The sequence below is a fragment of the Notothenia rossii genome (genome assembly GCF_949606895.1).
Source record: "Notothenia rossii genome assembly, chromosome: 5".
In the NCBI taxonomy this organism is placed as follows: Eukaryota; Metazoa; Chordata; class Actinopteri; order Perciformes; family Nototheniidae; genus Notothenia; species Notothenia rossii.
This window is the reverse complement of record NC_136903.1, coordinates 4,068,288-4,081,187: the sequence shown is the minus strand read 5'-3', so window position 1 is coordinate 4,081,187 and position 12,900 is coordinate 4,068,288. Positions and strand designations below refer to the sequence as shown.

Here is a 12,900-nt window from a genome sequence, read left to right as displayed (position 1 = left end):
AGTCCGGGGGGTGGTTTAGGTGTAAATTGTATAGTTTTTAGGTATTATGGAAGTCTACAATGAAGTGTCGGCACTAAAAGTAGTTAAATTGTGAATGAAAAATGGGGGAGAAGAACTTTACATGTGTGTAGTTTTGTTAAATGAAGGCTTGATAAATCAGTAAAGTATAATGCTGCTTCACTTTTTATACTTGAAATGTGTAATTATCTTTGTTTTACATTTTCAATATGTGTGCTCACTTGACTAAATACTGTTTTTATTTAAAAAAAATTGTATGTGTTCCTCTTCATCTTATATTCTCTGGTTTATTGTTATTATTTATTTCTCTATTATTAAATTTTTATTATGACGTTATCTTCCCGATAGTTTTCAGTGTTCCCTTCACGCATGCGCACTACAGCAGCCTGTCAATTCGAAACCAAGAGAGGGAAAACAAACTGCTGCAACCGTAAGTCTTCCTCTCTTATTTCCACCAAGAAAAGCCGTTGTTTCTAAATCAACATGAGTACTAAAGATGGGGATTTTACCACATTGTTACTTGCATTACATGTATTGTTCCTAATGTCGTTTATTATTTTGTCGAAGCTTGTTTAAGGACAGTTTGAGTGTGCAGCCAGACCCAATGTGAAAATCCTCATGCTGTGGGTTACAGTACTTACATCCACAAATATACATCAAGTATAGTATCCATGTTTACATTTTCTAAGTCCCTGATGTACCCTTTACAATTCTGCTTGCAATTTATAAACATTTACCCCTTCATGAAACCACTATTTGGTGTTTTTGTTTTGAAGTGTCGCTTCCCAGAGTCTTCCTGCTTCCTAAATCATGCCACTCTCCACCGATTGACTTCTATTGAAAAGTAGAAAATATTATTAAATAACGTGCTTCAAAATGTTTTTATGTAAGCCGAATTCACAAGAAGAGCCACTTCTTTCAAAAACCAGCTTAAAATTGTATTGTTATTGCTGTTTACTGGTGAAAGGAATCAATACAACTTTAAAACTATGGGTTTATGAATGGAGTCCGCTTGACTTTAAGTGAAACTATACAGAACATGTCGATACGGTTTTATTTGGTCATTAGCTTACTTTAACACGGTTATATAAGCAGTTTAAAGTGTGTACTTGTTATGTGTACAAAGATGTTATTCCTGTTTAATCCGGCTAAGCTTCCCTCAGTGGAAATGTTTGCTAAAGTTGGCTAACAGGCTAACTAGCTTTAACATAAGTAGCTAACTCGTTGTAGCAGCAGATTAGACATGGACTAATTATACCAAATACCACATAAGCTGTTTGTTTGTTGTCCCTTTTATGTTATTGCTAGCTTATTTGTTCATCAAGTAATTTAGAGTGCATGGGTGGAGGGTGACAGGTGCATTAGCTGTGTTGATATTGTCTACTGAGTATACTTGCCTAATTTCCACAATATGTTTATATCATTTTGGGTCACAGTGGTTAAACCAGTGCTATACCTACAGTATACGTGAGAGAAATTCTGTTATTTAACATTTTTGGGGTTTAGGTCATTTATTGAAAGCTACCTCTACTTGATATTAATTATTATACAGGGATTCAATGTAAGCAGTGAAATAATATATAACTTTATTTGTATCAGAATTTCCGTTAGAATTTATTTTTGCCGGTCAACATGTCCATTCAAGTTTAAATCTTCCGGACAAAATGAGAAAAGTGCCGGTCAAAGGTCTTCTTTGTAATTAATTGAGCTTTAAAACAAATTGATATGATTTGATATTAAACAAACTAATTATAGTAGATTAACTACGTTATTCAAACGTGTACAGTAATTTACAACAATAAACGGAGCGCTCTCTCCTTCTCCTGACAGCCCGTCAGTCATGCAGCTCGCGGATCAGTAATGAGTGACCCGACAGTAAAAATAAACATATCTATAACTAGTTACGGTAGTTTGAGAGGTAATTAAAAGCTACGTGTGATTATTCTAACCTGAAGTGTGTTTTGTTCCGCTCACCGCTGCATGTGATCATGCAGAGCTGCGTGTCGACTCGTCAGCAGCAGCTGATCTCTCTCCCGTCAGATTAGACTTCACTCGCGTTTATGTCCATATCGATCAGATCTAGCTAGTTCTAGCTAATGATATGACTACCTGCTTATTAAAAGACACCTAAACAATAAGCGTCGCTATGCAACTGGGTGAGGCCACAAAGTACACGAGAACCCCGAGGCATTACCAACAGATCAACGCACAATCAACCCATACAGGACATCTCTTTCTCCACATTAAATGTTAGACATTAGAATTGACTCTTCTTGTCTGTCACATAAGTGGCGCACATATTTTGATGGACATTTTGACCGGAGAGATTTAGATTTGCTGGTCTTCATCATATTTTACCGGTCAAAGTCCGGTAATTACTGGCTAACGGAAACTCTGATTTGTATACCACCTTACATGCAAGATGCATCACAAGGTGCTTTGCAGAGCAAGATAAGATACACAAAACCTAAAATGAATACAAATAAAGTAAGAAACATAATAAAAAAAAAAAGTCAAAAGAACAAAACCGATAATCAGAATACCTTTTTTAAAAACATGAAAAGTGATACCACTACAATTACCCCAAATAAAAGCCAAATTAAAAAGATAGGTCGTTAAATTACGTACACAAAATTCCAAGGGAGTTTGCTGTTCTAATATCCAAGGGATTTCTGAAATACTTTTAAAAGACAGCCATTGGAGTATCTGAGTGTCCTGGTAGGGTTATAAAGTGAAAGGCAGTGACTCACTGATGTTGTCGTTGTGACCCTTTGAACCTGTGACCTCTCTATCATTGGTTGCTTGGCATGTACAAACTAGAGCTTATTAACCACATTGTGATTCTCTCCGGTTGACAGTTTTATCTTAATTCCTATAAAAGTAAAGAGTCCTCGAGCAGCAGGAGTAGGAGAAGTCATCACCGGTGAATTCAGTCGTCTCGCCCTTAATGGCTCACTTTAAAGCTTATTCCCTCTTATGTCTTCCGAGTCCTCTGTTGAAATAGGCTGTGATTGTGTTAGAAAACAGCTCTCTGTTTTTACTGCTGACGTTTTATTGAGGTGCTGCTTGGTTAATCCGATGGAGGGATAACAGTGCGGGGCCTAATGACTCAGAAAATTGATTTTTGCTGTTTTACTGTGTTTATTTTAGAGCAAATGATTGGAAATTGCGTCGCACACTAGTTTATTTTCTCAAAGGAAGTGTCTGCATGTATTTAATAGAAGTGACTGCTGCACATAATGACATTTTTCTCCTATTAAGCCGTTGTATAGCATGTCTATATGTGGGAGTCTATGCATCATTCCTGTCATATTGGAGTAATCATAATTACGAGTGTATGAACTGTAAAACTTCACTTTGACCTATCCAACCTGTAACTCACTGATACCATAGTTAATGGATATTATGGGATATTCTTAGTGAACAGTATTTTAATTCTCATTAGACCAACTCTTATAATTCCCATCTCTATTTATCCCATAAAATGGAAACCTTCTGTTATATTTCTTGGCATGCATGATTTAATAAAGGGCAGTCACCTTTTGCAATATAGGAACGTTTAAAGTACAACAACATGAAGCAACACCCATTATCTGGTATCAGAATGTTCCTTTTTTAAGCAACACATCAGCTTGTGAACAGATTAAAAGAAAAATGTTTGAAGAAAAAGAGGAAAGATATTATTAGTTCTCCCATGTTGTTATACTTGTCCGGCAGTGTCTCAGTCAGTAGGGGCTTGGACTGTGAGCCGCAGGGTCGCCGGTTCAAGTCCCCGAACAGACCTAAACATGGAGTGTGGACTGCTACTTGGAGAGGTCCCAGTTCACCTCCTGGGCCCTGCCGTGGTGCTCTTGAGCAAGGCACGGACAAACACAGACCTCAGCGGTTCTTACAGAAATTGTATGCAATTTCTTTATCATTAAACACTTGCCAAAGAGACTCAAATTCACTTTTAAACCTACATTGCCTAAAACCTGCTATTATAAGCTTTATTTCTAGCCTTTTGCTGACGCACTTCTACATTTCCTGGTATGTTACCGGTACCCCAACAAGAATTGTATAGAAATGGTTGTGAAAAGTAATCTGAATCAAGTCCATGTGCAGAGACGCTTGCAGTTTTGAGCGCTGGGACACTCGTCAATTAATTTGTGAGTCGAAGCAATCAGAATATTCTGTAAAATCATCAGATTATATTTCCCTCGTTGATGTGTAGATATGAAGGCCGAACACATGAAAATTGAACCGGGCCCTGTGGATTTCTTTGATTTTTAGAGGCTGCAACCTGACAGTGTGCAGTGAGCCGGTCCGTGATAATCTAAACTCGACCGCAGACAATAATATACCACTTTGTCGCCCAATCAGAAATCCTTAATTGGCCACAGAGAGGAAATATGCAATGCAAAGGGAAAGTGCTTAAAATACAAAATAAAATGAGTTGACAAACATTATTGAATAAAAAGGCAAACACACAATACTATAATAGTCAAATCAATAAAGGTCCATAGTAAAAAATATGTAGCAGCATTATGAAGGTAGGTTACACACACGTAGCTGCCATACATAACATTCATTATTTTTAAAGAATTCATATATATATATATAACAGTTTTATTATACAACGCTGTTTTTATAGTCTGTATTAATGTGCGTCTAAATGTTTGCCTAAAATGCCTTGCACAATCTCTGGCTTCAGGACAGAAGAGCAAGAACCAGAGGCTATATTTACACTTTTATCAAATGTAGTTGAAGCTACAGGGAGTGTGAGCAGTGCTACAGAACACAGCAGGGGACACATTTACTAAGTGATGTGATTCATTAAACTGTCACAGTTGCATTGATTATATCAGTCTTGCGTCAGCAGCTGATTTAGCTCAGCATGGGATTGATTGAAAATGACCCTTTATTTAGTTTCTTCACTTTGCAGTGATTAATAAGCGCAGCAGGTCAACTTGTTGTACACGCTTTGAGAGCTTACGTCTCTAACCTAGTTTTCTAGGGAAACACTGGCGTAGTAAAATAAAGGAAATAATCACTTGCTGTGCCTCAATTTGGATTCTTCAATCGTTGCTATAATATGACGCATTTTAGTTGGCCGACTCAAAAATGTCCACTGTAAGGGGTTCCTTCACAAAAGGCCAATGGGAAACCTCCGAGTGATTTTCTAATATTGAAGAAAATAATCTCTGTAGCAAACAAACACAACTTTAAAATCTCTTCAGCTCATGTTACCCGCAGACCTTATTTCAGGGTAATAACCAAAAACACATACAAGAAAACACTGACTTTGAGACGAGGTAACCCCAAAACCTGTGGTTAAATAGGGACGAAGTGGACTGTGCGTTGATCATCAGATCAAGGGGGCGTTGGGGACATACTTGCCAACCTTTAGACCTCAGAAATCGGGAGCATTTCAAAATGCAAAATTGGGGGGGGGGGCGGGGGGGGGGTGCTAGTGGATCGCCGGAGCTGTTAGATTAACATTAACATGCTTATTGTAGTTGTAAGTGCACATCCTTGCGGCCTGTAGCACCGTCCTTGATGGAGCATACAGTATGTGTGGGCTGGACCTGTATTTTACAGGAAAGGAGTGAGCAGAGAGTAGTTGTCGATTCTTGTTCTGTTTTCTGTGAATATCTGCCTCACCCTCTCAGACTTTCAGTTGCGCGCGCTACTAAAGAGACGTGTTACCATGGAAACCAAACAATGATGTAGCTGTATTAAAGTCCAAGTGGAAACAGTCGTGTGTAAATCAGATTTTGTCAGAAATCGGGAGAGATGCGGGAGAAATATGACCCCGGGAGGAAACCGGGAGAGGGCAATGAAATCGGGAGTCTCTCGCGAAAATCGGGAGGGTTGACAAGTATGGTTGGAGAACACCGCGTCAGGCCGTTGTGTCCTTGGGCAAGACACTTCACCTGCATTTGCTCCTGTGGGTACTGTCCACAGTACATGACCGTTACATGTATGTAATGTGTACTTGTAAAGCGCATTGATTACTTTCTGGTGTGAAGATGGGCGGAGTGGCGCAGTGGGCTGTGCGTTGATCATCAGATCAGGGGGGCGTTGGGGAACACCAGTTCGAAACCCGCGTCCGCTGCGTCTGTAAAGCCGTTGTTTCCTTGGGCAAGACACTTCACCTGAATTTACTCCTGTGGGTATTGTCCACAGTACATGACCGTTACATGTATGATATGTGTGTAATGTGTATTTGTAAAGCGCTATGAATATTTGGAGAATAATGGAATTATTATTATTATTATTAAACTAATTTCACGGTTTTAAGACTCATTCCTGCATCTATATAGCTATTTTTGTACCAAAGTAAAGTCTCTGAGTGCTTCTTCCACCCCTGCCTGCCCTCCCCCTCCTCTCTGAGAGTTGAAAGTGCTCTCCTGCTTTTGAATGTGCAGCCGCTCGCTGTGGGATGGATCAGTGGATTCATGACCCTGCGACCTCCTGCTGGACGGCTGTATGAGGGGTTCAGGATGCTGGACTTTCATCTGTCCGAGGCTCCCTGGTTATTTTCTCCTCTCCTCCTGCTGGCTGCTGCATTACAAAGACCACCTGCCCCCTTTTTCAGCCTTTTCCACATGAAAAGTTTCTTGCTGATTCGAGGCTTGAAAGAGCAGACTGAGTCTACAAAGTGTTTTCTGTGTCTACTCTGTTCTGCAGAAAACTCAGTCAAACAAACAAACTCTGAAATATGACTCAGACGGCTGTTGTAGGCTCTGTAGTGATACCTGCCACACTGTATTTGTATTGTCATTCTAAATCAAGGGAACTGTCTCAAAACCTGATTTGCTACCGAAATAAATAAAGCACTCAGATTATTTGTCCGTAAAAATGTTGATGAGATATTTCCCTCAAATCATTAGGACTTAAAAATCCAAATTATATATGAAGTATAGAGTGCTGCAGTGATTAATCTTTTTTCTGGGCCGACCTTGAAGTTAATATCATGCCTCAATAAAATGTAATTAGATTTTAGCATTATGAATGTTAGGCTATAAAGGAACTACAGCACGGTCACATGACTTCACAACAGCTAAGCTAAAGGAGGCTAATGTTGGGCTATAAAGGAACTACAGCACGGTCACATGACTTCACGTCACCACCGCTAAGCTAAAGGTGGCTAATGTTGGGCTATAAAGGAACTACAGCACGGTTACATGACTTCACGTCACCACCGCTAAGCTAAAGGTGGCTAATGTTGGGCTATAAAGGAACTACAGCACGGTCACATGACTTCACCACCGCTAAGCTAAAGGTGGCTAATGTTGGGCTATAAAGGAACTACAGCACGGTCACATGACTTCACCACCGCTAAGCTAAAGGAGGCTAATGTTGGGCTATAAAAGAACTACAGCACGGTCACATGACTTCACGTCACCACCGCTAAGCTAAAGGAGGCTAATGTTGGGCTATAAAAGAACTACAGCACGGTCACATGACTTCACGTCACCACCGCTAAGCTAAAGGAGGCTAATGTTGGGCTATAAAGGAACTACAGCACGGTCACATGACTTCACGTCTCCACCGCTAAGCTAAAGGAGGCTAATGTTGGGCTATAAAGGAACTACAGCACGGTCACATGACTTCACCACCGCTAAGCTAAAGGTGGCTAATGTTGGGCTATAAAGGAACTACAGCACGGTCACATGGCTTCACGTCACCACCGCTAAGCTAACGGAGGCTAATGTTAGGCTATAAAGGAACTACAGCACGGTCACATGGCTTCACGTCACCACCGCTAAGCTAAAGGAGGCTAATGTTGGGCTATAAAGGAACTACAGCACGGTCACATGACTTCACCACCGCTAAGCTAAAGGAGGCTAATGTTGGGCTATAAAGGAACTACAGCACGGTCACATGACTTCACCACTACTAAGCTAAAGGTGGCTAATGTTCAGTGTGATGATGATTAGTCGATTCATTTAGATGCTTGTTAGCAACTGCTAGCTTAAAAGCTTCAGACATTCACCAGTGGGGTTTTAATAATAAACAACATTGACTTTGAAATAACTGAAACGGTTGAAATACTGACTAATTTTGAGGTTTCAGGACTCATTCCTGCACCCCTCTTTTAGTAGTGGTGTCAGCCCAGTGAGTTTGTAAATGAGGAGCAGCAGCATGTCCGTCAGCTGCTGATTCTTCACACAGAAACACTTCAGTGTGGGAAAATCCTCTCTCTATCTATTCTGAGAGTTGTTTTCTTTCTGCCTCTGTTGAGCCTCGCTCCCTCTCATCCCCTCAGAAAGAGAGGAGGACAAAGATTATGCTAATGTGGAGGCAAATCATGTTTCTTGGCGAACGCGTCGGCTGAACATGGAAGAGTACAGTTTGCGGTTCTGACACTCACTTTGTCAGAGAGGCAGCGTCTAATCACGGCTGTCACTCTCATGTCGGACGTGTTTGTTCCCCCCCCTGGCTCTCTCCGTCCTGATTGGCTGAGGTTTGGCAGGATGGGATTAATTAACTTAAGGCTCACTTGATTTCTGACACTGAGATATTGTAGAACAAAACGAACGGCTTTTGACGGAGATCAATTTCCCTTCACTGTTGGCCATCTGTGAATCCAATGTTTTTGTAGATTTCATCACATGTTGGGAAGCTTGTCTTTCTTTCTGATCTGCTACCTCTTGTTTGTGTGGCAGTTATCAGAATCACATAGTTTATGACTGTGAGATTCCCCCATGTATGTGTGTGTGTCTGCCATGCTTGTATTCTCATAGCAACCGTACTTGCATTTTGAGAAATTATATTTTTTAACAAGTGAATCAAACAAAAATAAAATCAAGTTAATAAAATCAACAATTCAGAAGAGTGGAGGAACAAACAAAAGAAAAACATGGACATCAATTAATAACAGATATACCATTAATTATTATACGTAAATGTTTAGTCAACAAGTAACCATTGTGATTTATGGCATATGACTTTGTTGTCACTGCGCTCTTCTTGATCTTATTTTCATTTAATCGTCCCGATGTTATACAGTACGTTTATTCCTACATAGGCTATGTATGGAATTGTGAATGAAATTTTTTGTAGCTTTTCATAACAAGAGCACGCCCTCTCCATCCTCTTCCTGGCACAATCTGCAGGGATCTCATTGACATACTGTAACTGTAACAATGATGTAATTGGTGTTCAAATGAATGTTATTCCCATCGTTTGAGACGTTAAAGTTCAGCTAATCCCCTAAATCAAGGATTTTGAGCCACGTCTCTCATTTGACAATGCACAGCTGTATCAGCTGAAGTTTCAGATTAGAATTACGTGCCTATCTTTACCCAGCAATACTTTCCTGATATCTAACATTACTGAAAGGTGTTTAATACGAAATACCTCTGTTCCTTTAATGGCAATATTAAGTTATCTTCTTCTCTTCTCAGTAATTACTGAGCTGCTGATTCGCTCCTCTTATCGGACAGCTTCTCAGCAGAAAAGCGAGATTTAGCGAGAGTAGAAATCTTTTTTTTTATCGAGGTGTCACCTCCATAGGAGCTCATTAAAACCTCTAACCATCTTAATCCAATAAACGGTCACTGCAGTCAGCCACTCTCAGTTTCCAGGAGCTAATCTAAAGAAATCTGCTTCTACAAGCACTACATCACTATCAAGGTATGTGAACTCCTCAGGAGAACTTTACCTTTTAGTTTGTACCTCCCCGTTAAAGTAAGGGTAGGCACATTCTTTACAGCAGTTTTTGTTTGATATAAACTTGACTTGTCGACAGCAATTAATAAATCAAATGCTCTGACTAAAAGTAAGAGACTAATCTGTTATCTAGACCCTCCAGAAAAACGCGATTCTGCGATCGCAGAATTTACCGCATAATCAGCAAAATGGCGCCGATTTTTAAAAGGCCGCATATTTATCAAAAGGCCGCATAATCCCCACATTTTTCCACACAAAGTTGAAAAAAAAAAAAGTGAACTCGTCTTGACGTGACGTCATCAGCTCGCGCATCACAGAATGTAAACAACACTGTATAGAGTGAACGTGTGGAGCTCACACGATAGAGAAAACACCAAGATGAAAAAATCTAATCCATCTCATTTACCGACGAACATTTCTACTAAAGACCGGGCAAAAAGTGGAGGGAAACTATTCTGCACCCCGTGCAACTGTGTGTGGGAGCATAAGAGAAAATCGACGGGGACGACCCACTTTGATTCATTCAAACATTTGAAAATGCTTTCTGCTGCTGCGGACAAGAAAGCCAAACAACTCACGTTCACGAGGCATCAACCTCCAAAACCCTTTCGAGGGCTACAAAAAAAGGAAGTGAGTAGCCTACAAGATTGAAGCTGGTCAGATAACGAACGAGTAAATGAAAACAGAATGAAGCGGAATGTGTGTGTGTGTGGGGGGGGGGGGGGGGGTGTGAGATTAAAATAGCCCAATTGCTTTTACAATAAATAAACATTGAATGTGTTTAATTGAATAGTAAAAGGGTTTAACGTTAGTGGCAGGTTGTGTGTGAGAGAGAATAAATAAGACAGCCCAATATTTATATATTTCTTTATTCTTTTTCCGCACATTTCGCAACTTCCCGCAATTTCACTGCATAACATCACATAAAAACTCTGCATGTTTAATCACATAATCAAGGATTTTTGCCCGCGTTTTTCTGGAGGGTCTAATTATCTGCTACTGTCAAATGTGCGTCAGCATGTTAGCGTGTTCCCATTTACATACCACCAGAGGTAAAGCAGTGCCGATACCAGTGTTTCCGTTAGCTAGTGTTTACCAGACTTTGACCAGGAAAATCTCTGGAAGTCCGACTAATATAAATCTCTCGGTAAAGAAAACCCCCCCAAAAGTTTGTTAAAAGAGCGCCGAATAGACAAGACTGGACAAGATCTGTTTCCATTGCATGTCTTGTCGGCCATAGTTCCCCTCTGTTAAGTTGTTAAAGAATAAGTTATGTTCAAACAACCTTTGTACTATCGTATACCTCTCTATCATTTCAATGTTTCTTTTATACAACCCTCTCTCCGTTGCTGATTTTCAGAATGAACCTTAACGGGACCCCGCGGGCCTTTTTCCAACTAATGTGCACCCTCAATAGACTCATGCCAGTCAGCTTGTTTTGTTTACCTCAGTTAACGACGTACAGATATAAGTTTCGTACATCAATCTACATCGCGAGTTTTAAGTGTACTGTGACAGCTCGGAGCAGAATACAGGAACATCCGAATCTCCTGCTCATCGTGATGCTGTTTATTCTGCGGCTAATGAACAGCTGATAGCCGTCCTGTTTCCATGTGTGTACCGTGGTGATGTGTGTGTTATCGAGTCTGTGTCAGCTACTTCTTATCTGCGGGGAAAAGTAGCTTCATCTCCTGCTGCCCTCTGGGAGGATTACTCTGATTCCTACTGCAGAGGAAACTCCCCCAGCCTGTGTGGAAATATATCCTTTTCAGATCTGTGTTTTCCACCCAGGGGTGAGGAGATAAGACGGGTGATTTGCGGGGATTCGTGGATAAAAAAAACATATCTCGTCCGCACAGACAGTGTGTATCATTGTACCTCCTCCAGTTCTTCTGAAAAACTGAATATGTTAAGCCTCTTCTGATGAGGAAGCAGATGAAAAGGAAATCATAATCTTGAGTTTAACAGTTCATTCTGGTCTAGATTTATAGTTCAACAAAGCATAAACTCTGTCTGAGTTATAAGTTACATGTCCTGCTACTGATCGATCCACATGCAGTTTTAATGCCTTATTTTGATCTGCTATCTGCAAAGACATCGTAATCTACACTTCACTGACATTGAAAGCATCATGTTCAACCGTATAAAAATAGCAAACAGATGCCAACTTTACATGCAACAGACACGATATTGGAAATGTGCTTCTGTCCACCTGATAATATATCAAATATTTACTCAACTTTTAGCTCTGGTCTCTACCAACTTCTTAAAAACTAATATCTGTTGTTCTATCTGCCAAATGTTCGACTTTCTTCATCATCAAGTCTTATGTGTCTACTGTTTGGCTCTTGCACTGATTGGGCACATTATGTCAATCAGAGCCTATTTGCTTTGAATGGAAAACCTCCATGTCTGAAGGCACCTATACTTTATTCTAGTAGATCAGTGGTCGCCAACCAGTCGATCGATCGCGAGTGTGGTGCGGGTAGATCGCGGACCGTTAAAAAAAAAAGTAACAAAAGAAAGAAAAATTAAATTAAAATAATAATGTTTGAAGAATACGTTTTTAGATGTAAACCTATCATCCATCACCACGTTAGCAGGTGCCACTTGATTGACGTATATTTGAGAAACCTCAATAATATAATACATTAACCGTGCTTTACGTGAACCTCATCATGACACAAGAGACAACGGCAGGACTGTAATTTCCCGTGTTCACTGAACGCAACAGAGGCAAGACACCAGACCAATCAGAGAGTTGCATGGAAATACACGTGTGCTTGTGTCATTCAAGCTCGGCTCTGTGTGTGTGTGGCAATAGCGCATTTAGTGTGATAGAGAGGGAGAGAGGGATTGAGGGAGAGAGGGATTGAGGGAGAGAGAGGGACCGGTGCTAGCGGGGACCATGATGTTAGCATCTAGTTAGCTAGCTGCACTAACGGACATAAGGAGCTGTTTCCACAACAAGCTGGAGGAGAGTCCTCTCCTGTCAGACTGAGGGGCTCAGGTGAGCTAAAGGACTCTCTCAGTGTTTAGAACGGTTTTGTCACAAATTATTCAAAAGATTATTTCCGCGGCATACCTTCATATGATCATTATAGTTATACAAACAATAAGAGAATAAATGAAAAACAGTTATGAAATAGCCTACTATACAGTATGTCAGTAAAACAACAATACAGTTTAAAAGGGGAGTGATTTGTAAAATATCCATAAAGA

General features: G+C 40.2%; 1 protein-coding gene across 1 annotated transcript in view; it reads left to right on the top strand.

Annotated features, from left to right (window-relative positions):
- The first annotated feature begins 308 nt into the window (after positions 1–308).
- The window catches only part of LOC307038642 (protection of telomeres protein 1-like), a 50,335-nt gene continuing 37,743 nt past the window's right edge, over positions 309–12,900 (top strand). The window contains exon 1 of the mRNA XM_079680203.1: positions 309–448. Coding sequence (XP_079536329.1) covers positions 388–448 — 61 coding nt within the window. The 5' untranslated portion in view covers positions 309–387. The remainder of the gene's footprint in view (positions 449–12,900) is intronic.